We start from the raw sequence: 21,209 nt of genomic DNA on the forward strand, positions 1-21,209 counted from the left end.
GAAAATAAGAAATGTCTCAGGTTACATGTAATTGTTGACCGAGGCGAAGCCGAGGTCGACAAACATGTGATCTGAGGCTTTCTTATTTCCTGCCCGTGGTGAGAATACTATTGTTCTCCTCTAAAATACTATTTTTTGAATTTTTGAATCGCAATAACTTTTGAATAAATAAACCGATCTTCACGCGGTTGGTGGCATTCGACGCAGTTTTTCAAATTCTATGACGCATTTTTAAACACAGATTGATAAGAGTGGAAGTTACGGTGTAATTCTAAAAAAAAAAAACTTTTTTTTATTTCGTCAACGATAACTCACGAACGAATCAACCAATTTTGACCAGATTGGTGGCGATCAACGTGGTTTTTTAATATTGAGAGCTGATTAGTTTTTGGAATTGAATGTGAAAAAGACAGTACCTGCGTTACCAATGATGCTGAATTTCCTTGGTAAAGCACTTGCAATAATCAGTTGTACACAATGAATTAGTAAGTAAGTTTATGAATACACAATGCACGTGTTGTTGGTCACCGCGTGTAGATATATTATGGCGGTTGGCACGCAAGCAGCTGTTGACTTCGGGAGGTTGACAGGCAGAGTGCGCGTCAATCGCCGCACCTCTGGTGAGGTTAAGTGCGAACTTACCACATGTTTTGGCGCGAACATGTAGTATTTACGCAACAGGAACCATTCCCATAATGGTATAGGAATGGTTCCTATAATTTTCTTTCCGTGTATAAATATAATCATATTAACTAATTATTTTCTAATAATAATAAAGGTTCCATTTATAACCGTCTATAGCGACAATATTTACCTAACAAAGTAATAATAAATTTTCATAGAGTCACGATCTCGTTTAATTACATAGTAATACTTCATGTATTCTTCGATTTCAATGTAATATTTATTAAGGGGGTATTATAGTCTAGAGGTCTGAATTTCGAGCGTTTTTTAATAATTAATATAAAAGAAGCAGTTAATATTTTTACTATACAATTTTTTATCATTTGTTTATTGATATTTCAAGAATACAAAAAAATAAATTTTCAAAAAGATATAAGTCCTTGAAGTAGAGAAAAAAAAGGCCGTGTCCTCGTGAAAAGGATTTCTCCCTTTGTATCCATCTGAAAAAAAAAAACAATGCCAAATTATTGATCAGTACAAATGTCATTGTCGCACAAACCAACAAAACTTAAAAAAAAAATTTTTTTCACAAAATGGCGGCTGTTTAAAAATAGAAGTCGATTTTTTTACTCATTTTTCAACTTCCTCCAATTTTTTAAAAATATTACAAATTTGAAATTTTTAATTTTCATTGGTTAGTTCAAAAGTGAGATAATTGAAGAATATTCATGCTAAATTTCAAATAAATCGGCTCATTAGAACCTAAGATATCTGCATCACCGTATCGAAAAAAGTAGTTTCGAGAAAAACTGAAACTGTGTGGTAATTATCAATTAATTTTTTTTTTTAATTTTTAAGTTGTTAGTTAACGTTACTATAGTTTTTTAAAAAGATCCTCAGAAAAGTTTCTAAGATATAAAAATGTTTGTAGGTAAATTTTTCGATATCCCGTATACTGTAATGTATAAGAGCGTTCAAAACTCAAACTTTGAAATTAAATATCTCGGAAACTAGATGGTCAAAAATTCTCAAATTGCGCCAATCGACGCAGAATTATATGAACATTAATCTGCCAAAATTTAAAAAAAATCCTAAGAAAACGACTTTGGCGAGGGTACTACCTTAAAGTTTAACGTTCAGTTTCAGGCAGCGTAACTGATAAAATAGTACGTATAACTTACATTCTCTTAATCAGCCATCCCAGCTTCATACATTGGGCCTTCCTCTACTTTATATTGACTGTTTTCAGCATTTCTCTCTGTATAACGAGCAGTTCTTTCCTCTTTTGAAGCATCTGAAGCTCGAACCTCAGACCGTTCAATTCTTACTGCGTTGCGCCTAACAGCAAACCCATGGGATTCCAGACCTATTTTTATTCCCATTAGACTCATTATTTATAAAATAAGATAAAAGCCTTCATTGAAAATGCAAACTGCTAAACAATTAGTAATCTCAATTGTCTGGGACCCGGCATAGATATGTTTGGGTGCAAATGTCCATATTAAAGAGTTAAGTGACTCGTTGTTATTTTGAGTTTTGCTGCCCAAGCAACGTTCTAATAAAGAATCATCTGATAAGCATTCGTAAATAGGTTTCATAACTTTTAAAACCTTATCAGTTAGAGGTGGATTTTCATGGTGAAAGTCATCCTCAGTTCCTTCGGCCGCTGCTTTCTGCCACTTGCACCAGCTGTCTGGTCCAGGAGGGCAATTCATGTGCTGAGGCTTCTTATCAGTTGAAATTTGATGCAAGTACGTGGCCCATATTTCTCGTTTCATATCTTCAAAGGATTCAGGATGACGACGGATAGCTAATCCGTAGTACGCAGACAACTGAGTGATTACTTTATCAGTCAATTTACCAGCACCGACACTAAAACGGCTGTAACTTTGAAAATAATTTGAATTTTGAAAAATCCTTTCAGGGAGATATTTTTGAATATCTAAACTATCGAATTATGAAAAAAAAATTAGGAAAACGGTTGACCCTGAAGGCCATCCCTGCAACTTCCCGCTAATTCCATACTTAGGCGCTTAAAATTGCACCAATGACGTTTTTGAGCTCTTCGAGCTCAAAAATACAATTTATGGGTTATTTTGAGCTCTCCGAGCTCAAAGAAATTGCTTTCCTATGCTTTAAAGCTCTTCGAGCTCAAAAGTCTGATAGAGATTTGATAAGACACTCTTTTTTGAATTTTTAAACCGTAATAACTTTTGAATGAATGAACCGATTTTTACGCGGTCAGAAGAATTCGACGCAGTTTTTCAAGCCTCACGAAGAATCTTAAATTTTGAATTGATCGCGCTAGAAATTTTGGAGTTATTCCGAAAAAACACTTTTTTCGGATTTCTTTCGTTCACGATATCTCTCGAACGAATCAACCGATTTCGACCGGACTGGTGGCGATCGACGTGGTTTTTTGAGGTTAAGAGCTGATTAGTTTTTGAAATTGAACCTTTAAGCCGTTTAAAAGTTATTCCAAAAAAACCACATTTGAAAAAATTTTTTTTTTTAGTTTTTTGAAGATTTCTCAAAATCTATTGATCTGAATCGGTCCAAATAGTTTTCAGAATCTAAGTTTGGTCAAGCCCTTTCGAATGGCACCAACCGCGATGAAATCGGTCAAGCCGTTCAAAAGTTATAAGCGGTTCACATACTTTCACACACACACACACACACACACACACACACACACACACACACACACATACATACAGACACCGTGACAACCTCGCAGGGATAGTCAGGGAAGCTTCCTGTGACCTTAAAACGTTGAGATCTGATGAAAACTCGATTTTTGCAAAACGGGGTGAAAACAATAACTTCCCGATTTTTGAAAATCTTCGATTTTCTTAGCGGGAAGTTAAGAATAGCTGTTTTATGCTTTTGAGCTCTTCGAGCTCAAAAGTCTTATCAAAGTTCGATGAAACACAATTTTTATAATTTTCAAACTGTTATAATTTTCGAATGAATCAACCGATTTTCACGTGGTTGGCGACAATCGATGTACTTTTTTGAGCTCTATAAAAAAAGTAGCTTTTTTAAGCTTTTGAGCTCTTCGAGCTCAAAAGTCATCAACATTTGATAAAACACGATTTATACAATTTTCAAACTGCTATAACTTTTGAATGAATGAACCGATTTTCACGCGGTTGGCGGCAATCGACGCAGTTTTTGAAGTTCCATGAAAAATTTTCAACTTTAAATCGATCGAGCCATGAATTTCGAAGTTATTACAAAAAAACACTTTTTTCGATTTTTTTTCGACAACGATATCTCACGAACGCATCAACCGATTCTAACGTTTTTCGTGGCGATCGATGGGGGTTTTCAAGGTTAAGAGCTGATTAGATTTTGAGACCGATCGGTTTAGCCAATTCGGAGATATTTAAAAAAAATTAAAAAAAAACAACTTTTTTTTCACTTTTTTTGGATTTTCTCGAAATCTACCGGTCCGAATCGGTTCAAATTTTCAGGAAATCTAAGTTTAGTGAAGCCCTTTCGAATGCCACCAACCGCGATGAAATCGGTCAAGTCGTTCAAAAGTTACAAGAGGTTTACATACACACACACACACACACACACACACACACACACACACACACACACACACACACACACACACACACACACACACACACACACACACACACACACACACACACACACACACACACACACACACACATACATACAGACGTACGGACATCATCGTAAAAATAGTCAGGGAAGCTTCCTGTGACCTTCAAACGTCGAGATTTGATGAAAACTCGATTTTTGTAAAACGGGGTGAAAACAATAACTTCCCGATTTTTGAAAATCTGAGATTTTTAGCGGGAAGTTAAAAATTTTTTCATTTTTCTTAAAATTCTAGACTAGAATACCCCCTTAAGTTGATTATTTATGAAGAAATGTGAATCTGACTTAAATTTTATTTCATTTTCTATTTTGTATGGTCCAGCTCACAGTTTATCATCAACGACACAACAAATATTACAAGAACTAGTAATTATATCAATGAGTAATGAGTAATGGAATACCCATTACTCCTTCATTAAGAATAAAAAAAGTGAGGAATGAAAAATGGGTCCATTACTCATTATTGTAAGAAATTTTATTGAAGATTATCAAAATACTCATTAACATTAAAAATGAGTATTGTATAAGACAATACATTTTTCATTAAAAAATTTTTAATGGAAATTAATTTATGTTCCATTAAAAAAAAAATAATGAGTAATGGTAATTGATTTCATTACTCATTAATATAGTAATGAGTAATGAAACGCCAATGCATTAATTAAAGTAATGCATTTTTTGCAACTCTGATCTCAATTCGAGAAAATAAAACTTTTTTTTCGTTTCAATTTGTTTTTCAAGTTGTCCATAATGCCCCATATATCACATATTGGTCCAAAATATCATAAAATCATTATAAAGGTCATGACTTGACGGAAAGTGAAAAAAAAATTTTTACCTAATTTTTGAGGGAGGCCGTTGTCCCTGGTTGGAGGGAACCATTGGGCAAGGCCTGGACCAGATCTTGGCCAGCCGTCATGCCAGTGTTCCAAGCCTTGGCATGAGGCTAGGGTGAGCCTCGGCTGACCACTGGGCGGACAATGGTCCGAGCCTTGGATGATGGCCATGTTCCAAGCCTTGGGGAACTAATTTACCAGGACTAAAAAAAATGCAAACATTATTAAAAAATTAAATTTGATTTTAATTGTATCCGCGATTTTACGGTTTATTATCAGCTTTACATTATCGTATCTCGCGATTACACCAGATTACCTTGAAAAAATCTTTGCTCACGATGGGAATCGAACCTGGGTCACCCGCGTTGAAGTCTCGAACCGTACTGACTTCGCTGCACTTCGTAGTAACACTAACAGATTAGTTTTAGTTAAGTTAAACATCACTCAGTCATTTTGCTTTATTACATGATGTTCCATAATTAAAATTGAACTTATAACTGCTAAAAATTTTGTATAGTTCAGATAATATAATTTGTTGACAGAATACAGTTATGAAATGTTTTTTTTTTTAATTCATTTGATTTCAACGAAATAATTAAATTTTCTATTACCAAAAATAAATACATGATCATAATTGAGTACATCTAAATTAAGAAATTGTCACTTTGAATTTATAGAAAAGTAACTACTTAGTATAATTTCATTCAATAATTTTTTTTTACGAAATGTTCTTACTATTATTTAAGATAATGTGACTATAAATAATGAATAATTGAAGCATTTTTTAGCGTTAGATTTTCTTCATAAAAAATTAATATTTTTTATCATTGAAAAAAATTTTTCTATGATTCAATTAAAGCACCAAGCTAGTTCTGAATTTATATTTGGTCCGATAGTAATAACTTCCCAAGGCTCAATTTGGAAATATCGAACCATTGAGCCAAGTCTCAAGCTAGACCCGGGCCAAGCCTCGGGTGTCAGTGACTTCCCAAAACTATAGTTTCACTGATAGATATATTTGTATTAGAAGTAATTTGTATATGTGTAAGAGAGTGATAAGCAAACTTACTTGTTAACAATTTTTTTCAATATTTTTTTGTGGAGAAAAATAAACATTTTTAAAATATTCACAATATGTATCAGTATTTAATTTATCATTTTTATTCACATGAAAACTATTTTATGCGCACCTTCGAGAGTTTTATACATTTTTCAGCAACAAAGAAATGATAGTTAGAAATAATTGGTCAACGATTAATAACTATATTTATTAAAATTTTTTTGTTGACAAGTCATTTATTAAATTCTTCTATCAGTGTTCGAAGCATTGGGCCAAGTATCGAACCGGGTTTAAGTCCGTGGTGATTTTTCAAGGCTTGGTTGAAATGTATCGAGACATTGGGCCAAGCATCGGAGCAGGCCTCGGCCAGTTGTAATCTCCCAAAGCTTGGTTCCAAAATATTGAACTATTGGGCCAAGCTTCGGGCCAGGCTTGGGCCAGTGGTGTACCCCAAGGCTCGACTTGAAAATGTCGAACCATTGGGCTGAGCCTCGGACCAGGCTTCGGCCAGTCGTGATCTCCCAAGGCTTGGTTCCAAAATATTGAACCATTGGGCCAAGCCTCGGGCCAGGCCTGGGCCACTGGTAACTTACCAAGGCTTGGCAAAGTAACAAATAGTCCAAGGCTGGGCCATTTGTCAGCATTGGCAAACCCTACCTGGGATGTACCCCAAGTTCCCCTATATTAGCTCTAAAATGTATAAATATATCAAATTTATGATAATTTGGTTAAAAAAAAAAAAGTTATTTTTCGACCAAATTTTGAAGGAGGGCCGTTATGCCCCAAGGGGCCATCTTACCCCACCCTCCCCTACTCAATAGAAAATGTCGGCTTACCAATAGCGTTATTTTTATCTGAGCACCTCGGGAAAAGCAAAGAAAGTCTTGAATTTTCTTCCTCTCTGAAAAGTATTAGCTTTTTCAATTGCTATTCTCAGTTGCGCTAGCAGTTGTTTTCCAATAGAATTGATTCCAGTTGAGGAGCTGAGTTTCAAAAGGGTATCTTTTGATAAATATTTGAATTTTTTTTTTTTTAATAATCGGGTGCAAAATCCTGAACTCTATTGATATGTTTCATCAAATTTTATGAATTCAAATTTTTTCAGTATAAAAAAAAATAATAAAATTTACGTTTTGGATCGAAAGGAGATCTTTTTGTAAAATTTAATAAATAATTCAAAATTTATTATTATTATTATTATTAAATTATACAAGATTTTATTTATATATTTACTATTATTAGAATGTTATTTATGTTTTGATTTTAATTTAAGATTATAAATTATCAAAATTAATATTAATATGAATCGCTTTACCATTGATATTAATTTTTTAAAACAAAAATTCAAAAATTCGAATTTCTATTCCCGCACGTCTCACAAACGCCACTTGCGGCTACTTTTAATACTAAATTTAAGCGACCTCTGCTTCCCTGTTTACAAACTGCATAACCCATTTTTATCCACTTCAGTTTGAATTTATATTGTGATGTTTACTTCTTGTAACTTTCTTCTTATGAATACAACTTAATTTATTTTGTGATAATTTAATTGACGCTGATAAAAGTTAAATCAAAACTAAGAATTTTAAAATTTGCTTTATAAAAATGAACAAGGCAAATGTGTCATTAAGGTAGTTGTTGCGTGATAGGCATTTCAACAGAAAATTATGAAATTTTTTTTATCGAAAGATAAATACATTAATAATTCACTACCAAAATTTCAGATCAATTGACCGCACCGTTTTTTTCGAAATTGCATCTTTTACACGTAGAGGTATAGAGAAATGGTAAAGTTAGTATGAAATCTTCCGTACCACTCGAGTGGGCCAAAGATTTCATACTAACTTTATCATCTCTCTATACCGCTACGTGTAAAAGATGCAATTTCAAAAATTAATTACTCAAAAACCGTTCGGTCAATTGATCTGAAATTTTGGTAGTGAATTATTAATATATTTACCTTTTAATAAAAAAAATTTCATAATTTTCTGTTGAAATGCCTATCACGCTACAACTACCTTAATTAACAGTGGAGTAAGAAAAAAAACACGGACTAGGCCACAATCAGTATCAACTCAACTTACTAAGTATTTATCGTTATTAAATGATATATTTAATAATTTAATAATTTATATAGTTAATTGTTCTAATGTTTAATAGTTAATTTTTCATAATTGGTTTTATGAAATATGTTATTATTTCCAAAAATAAAAAATTTGTTGAATCATTTTTGTTTGTTTTGAATAAAAAAATATTATTCGATGATTATTCTGTCAAGTAAGCCAAAAACACCTTTTTTATCACTTAGGATCAAAAAGGTACTTTTTTTTTTATCACTTTATATCAAAAGAGTACTTTTTTTTTATCACTTTGGATCAAAAGGATACTTTTTTAGAAATTCGGATCGAAAGGGCACTTTTTCTCAATTCAACTAATAACAACATTAAGAATTATAAACTATAAATAAATCATGAAAAATCGAAATTATCGAGATAAAAAATTTTTTGGATTCAGATTAAGTATGTTTTTTATGTACCTTGTTTCACTGAATTTGAATCTGAAATCTTGTCTTTTCGAACTTTTAAAATTGACTGAAAATCTCAAAAAACCAAAAAAATCTGAAAAATTACAATTATAAATATGAAAAAAAAAAATCTATTAAACACGATTGTTAATGATTTAGGTGCATTTCCATAGATGGAATATGATCTTAGAATTGAAAAATTGACAAAATTTTAAAATCTTTAAAAAATAGCATCTAAGGAGAAGGTATGAAGCCATATTTTCGAATTTCAGATTGTCGTTAGTTGGTATCGAATTTTTTATCTTCAAATGACCTACGCAGTGGGTTTCTTTCACGTTTTCTGTTTTCTTCTGGTGTTTTTCTTATTAGCATCCAGTATAAATCTGACATCATGTTGACAATCTAATTTACTCGATACTTACCCTTCATTCCATTTGTCTTAATAAAATCGTTTTCCTTGTTCTTCGCTGTAGTCTTCAAGATTTTCAGGAAAGTGGTCGATGTGAAAATCCATGAAGTGTAGTTTGGTGTTTATTAAGCAACCTAAAAAAAAGAACCCACTGCGTAGCTCATTTGAAGATAAAAAATTCGATACAAACAAACGACAGTCTGAAATTCGAAAATATGGTTTCGTACCTTCTTCTTACATGCTAGTTTTTAAAGATTTTAAAACTTTGTCAATTTTTCAATTCTAAGATCATATTCCATCTATGAAAATGCACCTAAGTCATTAACAATCGTGTTTAATAGATTTTTTTTTTCATATTTATAATTGTAATTTTTCAGATTTTTTTGGTTTTTTGAGATTTTTATTCAATTTTAAAACTTCAAAAAGACAAGATTTCAGATTCAAATTCAGTGAAACAAGGTACATAAAAAACATACTTAATCTGAATCCAAAAAATTTTTTATCTCGATAATTTCGATTTTTCATGATTTATTTCAATTTTTTTTTGGGTCTTTTGTTATTTTTTCAAATTTTGACGGCTTAACGGGATATTTAACGTTTAGATTCAGATTTAGTGAATGGAAACACATAAAAATCATACTTGATCTGGGTGAACAAAATTTTATTCAACGCTGTGATTGCAGTTTTTCGCAATTTTTCGCCTTTTTTTAGGTTTTTTGGATTTTACTCAAATTTTTGATGGTGTACGGGCAAAACTGACTTCAGATTCGGATTCAGCGCGTCAAAATACATAAAGATAGGTAGTTCCGGTCAAAAGTACTGACAACTTTTTTTTTTGTGTGCCGGTGTAATTTATTGCGGTCCGTACAACAGTCAACTGAACCTACGACGGTTTTCGGCCTCATTAGCTTCTGAAATACTCATAAATGAAAACCGTCATCGATGATGATTTTCGAACTAGATTAATTGCTTTTGATGAAAACTTAAATAAGTTGAGTGAAGAATTTTCCGATTCTTCATGCAAGTATTCTTTAATTAATCCAAGATTAAGTTTATCTATTTTGAATTAATAAATAGAATAATTTTAGGCCAAGCCACCGAATTGACAAAATTAATTTTCTTAGATTAAGACGTCCATTTTTTTTGTGTATTTAATATTAAATACGAAGCGAAAGATACTTTGTTCTAACCAGCTATCCCACAAGTTTTCTTGATTTTTGCTTAAAAAAGATTTGAATCTAATGAATTCTAATAATAATCCAATGAATGAAAATTTAAAAATTTTTATTATCAGAATCAAACAATAAATAGTCGATTAAAGACTTACGATAAACAGCAACTTGATGATTTCGTCGCTTCAGATGAAGACAATGGTCCCAGTGGAACAGTAGTATTCACAATAAGCGGAAATAGCAAGTATTTTTTTTATAGCTATTATCTTGTTTGTATCATAAAAAAATATTAGCTTATTACTTTTTTCATTACAGATGATGACCACAAATTTTTTAAAATTATAAGTACGCAAAAAAATTCTGCACAGCTCCAATTAAAAAATTTATCAAATATTACAGAGCAAAACTCGTATCAAGTAAGTCAATTCAAAAATAGTAGAGGAATAATATCCCAGAGTAAAGAAATTAATTAAAAAAAATTGGCAATATCAATTTTTCGTAAGAGAAAGAATTCTGAAGTATTGAATGTATTCAGCAGTATCAAATCGAATTCAAATTCCGTTATTTTCAATCCGAACAAAAACAGTTTCACTGTAAAAAAGTCGCACCAAGTCCACGTTCATAAGACTATTAGGAAAAAAAATTTTTTTTTTCTTTACAAAAAGATACAAAATAAAAAAATTAAAAAATCCGAGTAACCGATATGATTGTTTATGATTTTCGGAAATTAAAAAAAATTTTATTGTAAATTTAAAAATTAAAAAAAAAATTTTAGAACGTATTTAGTGTGCGCGGTTGCAAAATATTTTACTTTTAATGAAATTCGTAAAATCTATTTACTAGGACTTTAAAAAAATTGAAATACACAATGACGCACACCAAGTACGTTCTAAAAATTTTTAATTTTTAAATTTACAAAAAATTTTTTAATTTCCGAAAATAATAAACAATCAGATCGGTTAGTCGGATTTTTTAATTTTTTATTTTGTATCTTTTTGTAAAGAAAAAAATTTTTTTCCTAATAGTCTTATGAACGTGGACTTGGTGCGACTTTACAGTGAAACTGTTTTTGTTCGGATTTTAGTATTTTTGTAATTATAATGAAAATTTACAATTGATAACAACTTAAATCTCGTGTTGACTGCATTTTTTACTGCAAACTATCCCCTTAAAGCTACAGTTTATGTAGATGTAATTCCAGTGCACCCTGGCGGCCATAGATGCAAGCTATGAATCACTTTTTACTGTAGTTGCGTGTCTATAGGAAGGATTACTACACATTTTTATTTTATCTAGTCTGTGGCGCTGATATTCCCCATCGAAAAAAAGTCAGGATCGAAATTTCTGGGCTTACTATAGTTTGTGCTGATAAAATTTAATAATTTTAAGTGAATTAAGTGTTATAATTGATTATAATTAATTAATATCAGTAAAATAAAGTATAAATTACTTTTATAATATATTATTTTGGAAAAAGGAGAACCATATAATTAAATAAAATTTTGCAACCTCGAAATACCGTTCTGCTTACAGTAAACACAGTCGGTAGTCTGGCGCTCCGTTTACAACGGATTTGAACGGAACTTGGCGCCAGATTCTACCGAATCTGTGGATTCTTTTTCATCCATTCTTCAATTCAGTAATATTATGCGCCTAAACCGAGAATAAAGACATTTTGAATAACTAAGCTTTTCTCGATGCGTATAATTAAATTTGCTTCAATTACATATTTTTTCCTCATTCAGTTCTTTTGTTCTTGTTTATTTTACATTGAAATCAAAATATTTCTGTCCTTTTTCGACTAAAGATTCAAAATTAAAAATTTCTATTTAAATAAAATCAAAGGGAAAATTTTTTCAATGCTAACAAATAATTCAATTTCAGATAATTATCACAGCAACGGATGAAGGTGATCCACCAAAAACTGTTTCACAGGAGTTAGAAATAATTTTTGTAGCAACTCTGGGACCAAAGTTTGTTCGAAACGATTGGACAGTGTGGGTCGAAGAAAATACATTGATCTTGAGTGAAGATATAATATTACCAGAAGTCCATGATAATATTGGAAACGATGAAAACATTGTAAGGATATATTGTTTCATCGATGATAAAGGTAAAAATGAGTCATTTTGTACTATTGGAGTTTTAATATATTTTTATCTATGTGAAATATTAACTAATATGCATCATTTTAGTAGATTCCATAAAAAATCTAACTATTGAAGTTGTCTCCATAGCAGAAATTTTAAAAAATTTTGTGTTGTGTCCAGATGGACATTTTTTCAAATGTAATTTATTCGGTCCTAGTCTTTCGATTAATAGACCAGGGACGTAGAAGATGTAGATAAAAGGATCAAATAAATTATACACATCTTTGATTTTAGAATAGAAATTCGTTCGGTAACGCTCGTACTGTACACATCGCAGTAAAGTACATTTAATCTTTTTTATTAACTAAAACAAGTAAGCGAACTGCAAAGTATAATTGAGAGTCTGCGCCAGGAAAATGTTGAGCTAAAAAAATCTTACACAATGTTAGAAGCTCGCAAGAGTGCTCTTAAGCTTGCTTTACCTTCGTCTCCAGGTACAATCCACAACATGCATCATACACTACAAAGTAAAATTACTTTCGCGGTAACAGACGCGGTAGAGAAACATCCGTAAAAAAATTAGGAAAACGGTTGACCTTGAAGGCCATCCCTGCAACTTCCCGCCAATTCTATACCTAAACACTTGAAATTGCACTTATGACGTTTTTGAGCTCTTCGAGCTCAAAAATTTGATAGAAGTTTGATAAAACACTATTTTTTGAATTTTAAAATCGCAATAATTTTTGAATGAATTAACCGATTTTTACGCGGTTGGTGGCATTTGATGCAGTTTTTTAAGCTTCATGAAAAATCTTCAAGTTTAAATTGATAGAACGGAAAATTTCGGAGTAATTCCGAAAAAACACTTTTTTTGGTTTTCTTTCGTCAACGATAACTCACGAACGAATCAACCGATTTTGACCGGACTGGCGGTGATCGACGTGGTTTTTTTATGTTAAGAGCTGATTAGTTTTTGGAATTGATCGGTAGAGCCGTTTAAAAGTAATTCCAAAAAAACCACATTTGAAGAAATTTTTTTTTAGAGTTTTTTTGCGATTTCTCAAATTCTACCGGTCCGAATCGTTCCAAAGTATATTCAAAATTTAAGTTTAGTCAAGCTCTTCCGAATGGCACCAACCGCGATCAAATCGGTCAAGCCGTTCAAAAGTTATGAGAGGTTTACACACACACACCCACACACACACACACACACACACACACACACACACACACACACACACACACACACACACACACACACACACACACACACACACACACACACACAAACACACACACATACATACATACATACATACATACAGACACTATCGCGGGAATAGTCTGGGAAGATTCCTAGGACCTCGAAACGTCGAGATTCGATGAAAAGTCGATTTTCGTAAAACGAGGTGAAAACAATAACCTCGATTTTTGAAAATCTTCGATTCTCTTAGCGGGAAGTTAAAAAAGTATTATTGTGTATGGTTTTGAATCCGGGGCTAACAATATACGAGATAACCTGAACAATTTTATCCAGGCGAATCTTGATATAGCTGACAGTGTCGTAGAGGCCTCTCTGGTAGGAAAAAACAATGAAAAAATTAAAGCTACTATCATAGATGTTGATACTTCCCGGGAAAAACAGATTAGATCCGGCCACATATAAACTGATCTGGCCAGATATAATCAGATCTGACTAGACCTGAAGCTGAGGCGGACTCATGGATCTTTACCAGAAACCGCTATAAAGAGACTAGGTCAACTACAACTGTCAGATCCACACACTATTGATAACACATCCCTGAAAGAAACACGTATCTCGCTCGATCATTGCACAAACGAAAAAGGTAGACGTCTTAATGAGCTAATGGAACGCTTATGTTTCATACTATTAAATGGAAGCACTCCTGGAGACGTGCCAGGTAATTTAACATTCGGTAACGCACTAGGGAAGAGCACTATTGATCTGGTCTGGTCACATGTATCGTGCATTAGTTGCATCACTGCTCTCAATGTGAATCACATCATTACTCAATCCCACTACTTTCCTATAACGGTGACACTGAAATTCCAAATGGAGGAGAGTTCAACACGAGCTAAATCTTCATCCTCACAGCTCAAATGGAATGAAAGCCGTGCGGAATTCTACAAAAGCGTCTTGCGATGGTCTCCTATTGTGTGTCAGAACTTTAATAATACGTCCGTCTCGGACCCTTACTTGGCTCTAGAAAATGCAATACAAGTGGCAGCCCAGGACATATATATATGTTCATCAATACACAGAAGCATAATAGTCATATTTTCAGAAGGCATGATAATGACTGTAAAAACATAAAAAGTCTAGTCACCATGTATCTCCAATACTGCATAAAACATACCTCGAATCAGCTGCTATGGAATTATTATTATGCTATTAAGCGAGAATATTACGCATTGTTAAGAAAGAAGAAATAGGACTTCAACTCTTCATTTACCAAAATGTTTGCCAGAGCTGAAACTCCTACTGATTTCTGGAGAACGGTTAGATCAGTCAATTACAAAGGACATGGGCCCTCTAATATAACGTAGGAAGCATAGATTGAGTTTTTTAAAAACATCTACTCACACAGGCAGACCCGTTATATTCAGTATTATTAGGCCTTGTAATCCTTTGTGAAGAGAAATTTATATGAACGAGCTGACAAAAAGCCTAAATAATGCCAAAAGAAACAAAGCTCCTAGTTTAAACGGAATTTCTAATGACTTCCTAATAGCTATGCCCAGTAACTGGAAGCTGTACCTGCTAGGTTTCTACATCAAGATTCTGGAAAAGAGGGAAGTATCAGAAGATTGGTCACAGATCTGCATGTGCATGATACACAAAAAAGGTGACCCAAATGACCCGATTAATTATCGTGGCATTGCCTTGGTTAATTGTACAATGAAAATCTTTACATCGATCATCAATGAATGGCTAAAAGGATGTGCAGAAAAAAACAGGCTGTTTCCTGAAGAACAGGCTGGTTTCCGCGAAGGCAAAAGTTGTGAGGGTATCAGACGTCTTGATCCTCCGACAAAATATCCCAAAAAATAATACCCCCGGACAAAATATCCCCGAGACTAAATATCACACAAAATCCATAATAAAACGGCACAACACGGTAAAAAGCTTATGTGTTGGTCTACTGTCGAATAAATACACACAAAATCCATGATAAAAGGGTACAATACGGTAACAAGCTTATGTTCGGAATTAGTATTAGCATTAGATAGAACTAAAACTAGTAACAGTAATGCGATGTACATCATTTATGCTGTTATTGAAAGCTTAGGACTTGACATTGATAAATATAATTTGAGTTACTCCACTATTCGCAATGCGTGTATTTCAAAAAGAGAAGAAATTGTCGGTACGATAAAAGAAGAAGAAATTTTTGATGACTCTCTCGTAGTGCACTGGGATGGAAAGGTGCTTCCTGCGGGAAATGGCGAACCAAAAGCAGAACAAATATCAATACACGTCACCGGAATAAATACTGACAAAAATTTAAAAACTCCGATTCTCTCTGATAGCACAGGAGAAAGCCAAGCTTCAGCTATTTTTGAAAAGCTGACAGAGTAGGATCTTTGCGATAATGTTAAAGCAATGTACTTTAATACAACTAGTTCAAATACCGGTAAGTTAATGTTGTGGTTGAATGAATTTTTATCGCAGCATCTGTTTTTGACTTGGGAAGAAATTTTCAAATAAGAATTTGATTTATTTTTTTAATTATTTTTACAAATGTTGAGTTAAAAAATAAGCTGAGTCAAAAATTTGAATAACTGATGATTAAATAACTATTTATTAATAAAGAATTTCTTGTTTTAGGTTATTTTAATGGTGTATGTGCATTATTAGAAGATAAAATTGGCCGTGACTTATTATATTTTGCTTGTCAAAGAATCATTATTTATAAAGTTAATTTCTTTTTAAGTCATTAGATCTTTCTAATAGTTATTTTGCATATACTTCGAGGTAACTCAAATTTTTAAGTGGTTCAGTTTTATAAATGTTGCCTTTTTAAATAATATTTTTTACTTTAAAATTCTGAAAATATCTTCTTTTTTTACTGCAATTATTAAATATTTTTTATTCTTTGTTAGAATCATCATCTGAGAAATGATTACAAGGAGTTTTTGGAGCTGAGCTGTATCTTTTTGGGTGGTATCAAAAGTCATAGAGCCGAATTTAAAGCCCCTGGTGCTTTTTACCACACACGGTGGTTATCAAAAGCTCTATTACTTGAGAATATATATGTTCGGAAACCAGTTTCAAATAGCACCAAGAGAAAAAAAAATATTGCAGAAAATATGTGTTTTCACTGTAATATTTTATATAAAAATATGGTTTACTGCTCCTAATGCAATAAATGCTCCAAACTCGGATTTGCAATTAATAAAAGATCTTATTGACTATAGAAAAATACATCCAGAAACTTCAAATGCAACACTCGATAAATTGTCTCGGCTTTTGTGGTACTTACATGAAAATCTTGCTTGTTTGGCTCTTTTCGATGAAACTGAGTCAGTAGAAGAAGAAGTAAAGATAATACCTAGGTGGATGTCTGTTGAGTCTCGTCCCTAGTCGCGTTTTCTTTAGCTAGTTAAGTTTGAAGTTTGCAACACATTACTACTTTACTGAAACCTTTTAAAAGCTTGAAGTTACTTTGGGATGTGGCAATTGCACGCGCAACGCTCGCCTACTCCGTGTTCCATCCCCATATGTCTTTGAGCACCTCGCGTTGAGGTTCCCTACATTCGTCGCAGAATTTACTATCCGTATGTTCGTACTTGAATTGGTATTCTCTAAAGCAGCCGTGACCGGTTAGGATCTGGATCAGCCAAAAGTTAGGGCTGATCCATTTGCTTCTTAGACGCTCTGCAACGTCTGGGAAGAAGACTTTAGTTCCGCGGCCGTACTCTGTTGTGTCTCATTGTTCTTGCCACCGACGTATGGTTTCAGTTCTTAGGGTTACAAGGCGATCCTCCGCATCTGGCTGCACGGTGACGTTTCCGAGGGTAGCCTGTTTGCCGATACGGAGGTTGTACCGCGCGCACCGTTCCTCTATTACGAGCTGAATGGGAATTGCACCCGCGACTACGCATATCCCGTCAAGCGATACTGTCTTGTAGGTAGTAGTTATTGTTATTAGCGCCTGACGCTGTAGCACCCAAAGGTGTTTCCAGTCCTCCACATCACAACGATCTCTCCAAGCCGCCGCCGCATAAGTGACGATAGGCATAAAGAAACCCCTGTATATGGTGGACATTGCTGGGTATCGCAATCCCCATTCCGCTGGCGCAATACGTCGCATACGCCCGAATACCTTACTTAGTTTCGCGTGCCTTGTTTTAATATGACTTTTCACTTTAAGGCCCTCGTCAAAGTGTACTCCTAAGTATCTAACGCTAGTCTTGAATTTAATTTTTGAGTCTCCTATCATTACCATTTTTGGCGGTATGTCTTTGTACGTGGACTCTTTCTTTCGTCCTTTTGCTTTATAGGAGTACGGGCTCTCTTTGTCCTTACGTGGACCGCAAAGTTCAAATACGTTTTTGAGGAAGATGGCTTCAGTCTTCGACTTCGACAGTTCGAGCTTTGCGGAACAGCACCATTCCAGTATATCTACTACTACTTGACCTTTACGCTCTATTTCCTTTCTTGAAGAGTCCTCTACTAAGACGTGCAAATCATCAGCAAATGCAACAAATTTATTCCCGTGTTCTGTCAGTTCGAGTTTCTTGAGGAGATCGTCGAACATGATATTCCAAAATAATGGTCCTAGCACTGATCCTTGCGGGCACTCTCGCGTCGGTGTTTTCGATTTACTACCAAAACCCCATGACAGTGCGACCGATCTGTCCTCAAAGTAATTCCAAATTACCGCGTAAATATTTCTAGGGCAGCCTCTGGCCTTGAGGCCCTCGAGTACTAACGACCACTACATTTTGTCAAAAGCGCCGGAGATATCGAAAAGAAGTCCGACCACCAGTCTCTTCTCTGAAGAATCTAATAATCGGCGCATCTCCACAATTGCATCTTCCGTCGACTTTTTGGCTGTGAAACCAAACTGTCGGCTCGAAATGTTCCCCTCCTCTAAGACTGTGGCAGTAAGTCGCTCTTTGATAAGCTTCTCGAACACCTTACCTAATCCCAAAAGGAGGCAAATTCGCCGATAAGATTTAGGGTCATTTGCGTTTTTTTCGGTGCTTTTAACAAACGTTATAATTGCCCGCTTCTTCCACTCCTTTGGGAATGCTCCTAACGCCAAGCAAGCATTATATAACTCTAAGAACTGGTCGCGAATCAAAATCTACTGCTATGAATCGGTCTAAATGGTACTCAAAATCTAAGTTTGGTCAAACCCTTTCGAATGGCACCAACCACGATGAAATCGGTCAAGTCGTTCAAAAGTTATGAGAGGTTTTCATACGGCCACACACACACACACACACACACACACACACACACACACACACACACACAGGCATACGGACATCACTGCGGAAACATTCGGGGAGGCTTCCTAGGACCTCAAAACGTCAACATCCGTTGAAAACATGATTTTCGAAAAACGGGGTGAAACCTATAACTTCCCGATTTTTAAAAATTTTCAATTTTCTTAGCGGGAAGTTAAAAATTGATTCTTAGGTTGTGGTCGAAATGCCATGTAAACGTTTTTCAGTCGTTTATGAAGAAATAACGTTCTATTCAGTGGCCCATACTGCATCGCTTGTGTGAGTTACGACTTTGCCGCAATGGGCACTTTTGGAGAGCGTTTAATTCTGAGAAAAAACCATTTTCGGACAAAGCGATCCCATGAAATGCCGCTGAGCTTAAGAAATTTAAAAATAAAAAATCAAAGTTTTTGTGTATTTTCAATAGGAAATCTTCACACACCTTGGTCGAGGAAAGTTTTTTTTGTGTATTTCTAAGGAGAATTTACGATGGAACCGAAAAAAAGAAATAAAAAAAAAGAATCACCCTAATATATATATGGGGCATTCCGTGCCAAGTCACCGAGGTTTTGACCCGACCCCCTTCGATTTCGCTGAAACTTTTTTATCATTTTCTATCCTACTAAAGACATTTTTCTGAATTTTTTCAAATTTTTCTACCCAACCCAGAAAAAGTTACAAATTTTAAAAAAAAACCACTCTTTATTTTTTAAATTGCTATAACATTTTCACAAATTAACCTTTTGGCACTTTTTTTTAACTTCCCGCTGAGAAAATCGAAGATTTTAAAAAATCAAGAAGTTATTGTTTTCACCCCGTTTTGCAAAAATCGAGTTTTCATCAGATCTCGACGTTTTAAGGTCATAGAAAGCTTCCCTGACTACCCCCGCGATGTTGTCACTATGTCTATGTACGTGTGTGTGTGTGTGTTTTTTTGATAGAGGAGGTAGAATACATTTACGTATGCCAGGACTTGGTGTTGGTGCCAGGACTAGGTTTTGGTGCCTGGGTATGTCGGACTCAGAAGTCAATATTATTTTGCAACAATACTGACTAAACATCCGCCTCTCTCCTTTCCCCATAGATGTTACAGGGAAGACTGGATCGGGACCGCGTTAGCATTACTTCGATCCAGTTCATGTTTTGTCTCACGACACCTACTTCTTGTTACTACTGGTTTCTAATCCCTTTTTGCGATTTTTTCGTTTAAAAGGCGCTGCGCGTAGGCTGCGACAGCTGACCAATTTTCTTTTTTTGTGATCATGCAGGTTGCCAAGCTCTCAGGGGAGAGCGTTGTGCCTATTGTTTCTTCGGTGCTGATTCTGTCGTCCTTCCACCGACCACACTCGAAAAACGTAAGCTTGGCGTTGTCAATTTTGTCTGGGCAGTATTTGCACGTTGGTGTGCTGTGCAAACCCATCTTGATAAGATAGGCATTAAACTGCCCATGTCCCGTCAATAGCTGGGTCAGGAAAAAGTCCGTGTCCCCGTGCTTTCGAGAAAGCCAGACGTTGATGTTTGGGATCAGGCGCGCTGTCCATCTCAGTGCTGCCAATGTGCGAGTAATTACCCGTTTTTCGGGTAAATTTACTCTTTGCTGGTAATTCCTCGGGAAATCTAAAAAAACGGGTAAAACCGGGTAATACAAAATTAAAAAGAAAATGGGATTTTTTTTTAATTATAATCTTATTATGGTGGTATAATTTATCATCACATAATTTATTATCACATAGTTTATATGATATTAAAGTTAGCCGTCAATATTTTTTAGATGTTATTAATTTCTTAAATATTTATTATAATAAATTCAACTACATAATTTATTGATTTCAATTATTTAAGTATCCTCATAATTATTTGAAAACATCAAATTGAAATTTAATTGTTTAAAGTTTAATTGTTAAAATGTAGATGTTTTTTGTAATTTGGCGCGAAAAAAAAATATTTCATTAGATGGCACTTGAGTTATCTGAAGTTGGGTGAAATTCGGGTAAAGCCTAGCCCTCTGTCGGGTAAAAACGGGTAATCGAGGCTAGTCACACGGGTAATGAGATAGCTGAGCTCTGGCAACACTGGTCCATCTGCCCGTCTCTCCCGATGTCCATCGATCCTGCCACTCTTGCTGCGTTTCCGCCTTTATCCTCGTTCTTGCGTCTTTCATGTTTTCGTCAATATCTTTAGCGTCATAGAGTTTAACTCTCTCGAACGCTAATAGGTCGATGGGCGTGGCTCCCACAATGACTAATACAGCCGCTTTGGAAACTGTGCGGTAGGCGCAGGCAACCCTGAAAGCGCCTCGCCGCTGTATTGCTGCTATATTTCGCCGGTAGGTCTTTTGCTTTAATATGTCTGTCCATATCTCAGCTCCATAGAGC

At 34.5% G+C, this 21,209-nt stretch overlaps 1 protein-coding gene across 1 annotated transcript in view; it reads left to right on the forward strand.

The window, feature by feature from the left end:
- Nucleotides 1–21,209, forward strand: part of LOC123266357 (protocadherin Fat 4-like) — a 261,115-nt gene that overhangs the window by 11,510 nt on the left and 228,396 nt on the right. The window contains exons 3-5 of the mRNA XM_044730596.1: nt 10,387–10,504; nt 10,580–10,680; nt 12,149–12,377. Of these exons, the coding sequence (XP_044586531.1) occupies nt 10,387–10,504; nt 10,580–10,680; nt 12,149–12,377 (448 nt within the window). The remainder of the gene's footprint in view (nt 1–10,386; nt 10,505–10,579; nt 10,681–12,148; nt 12,378–21,209) is intronic.

Source organism: Cotesia glomerata, linkage group LG5, assembly GCF_020080835.1.
Source record: "Cotesia glomerata isolate CgM1 linkage group LG5, MPM_Cglom_v2.3, whole genome shotgun sequence".
Lineage (NCBI taxonomy): Eukaryota > Metazoa > Arthropoda > Insecta > Hymenoptera > Braconidae > Cotesia > Cotesia glomerata.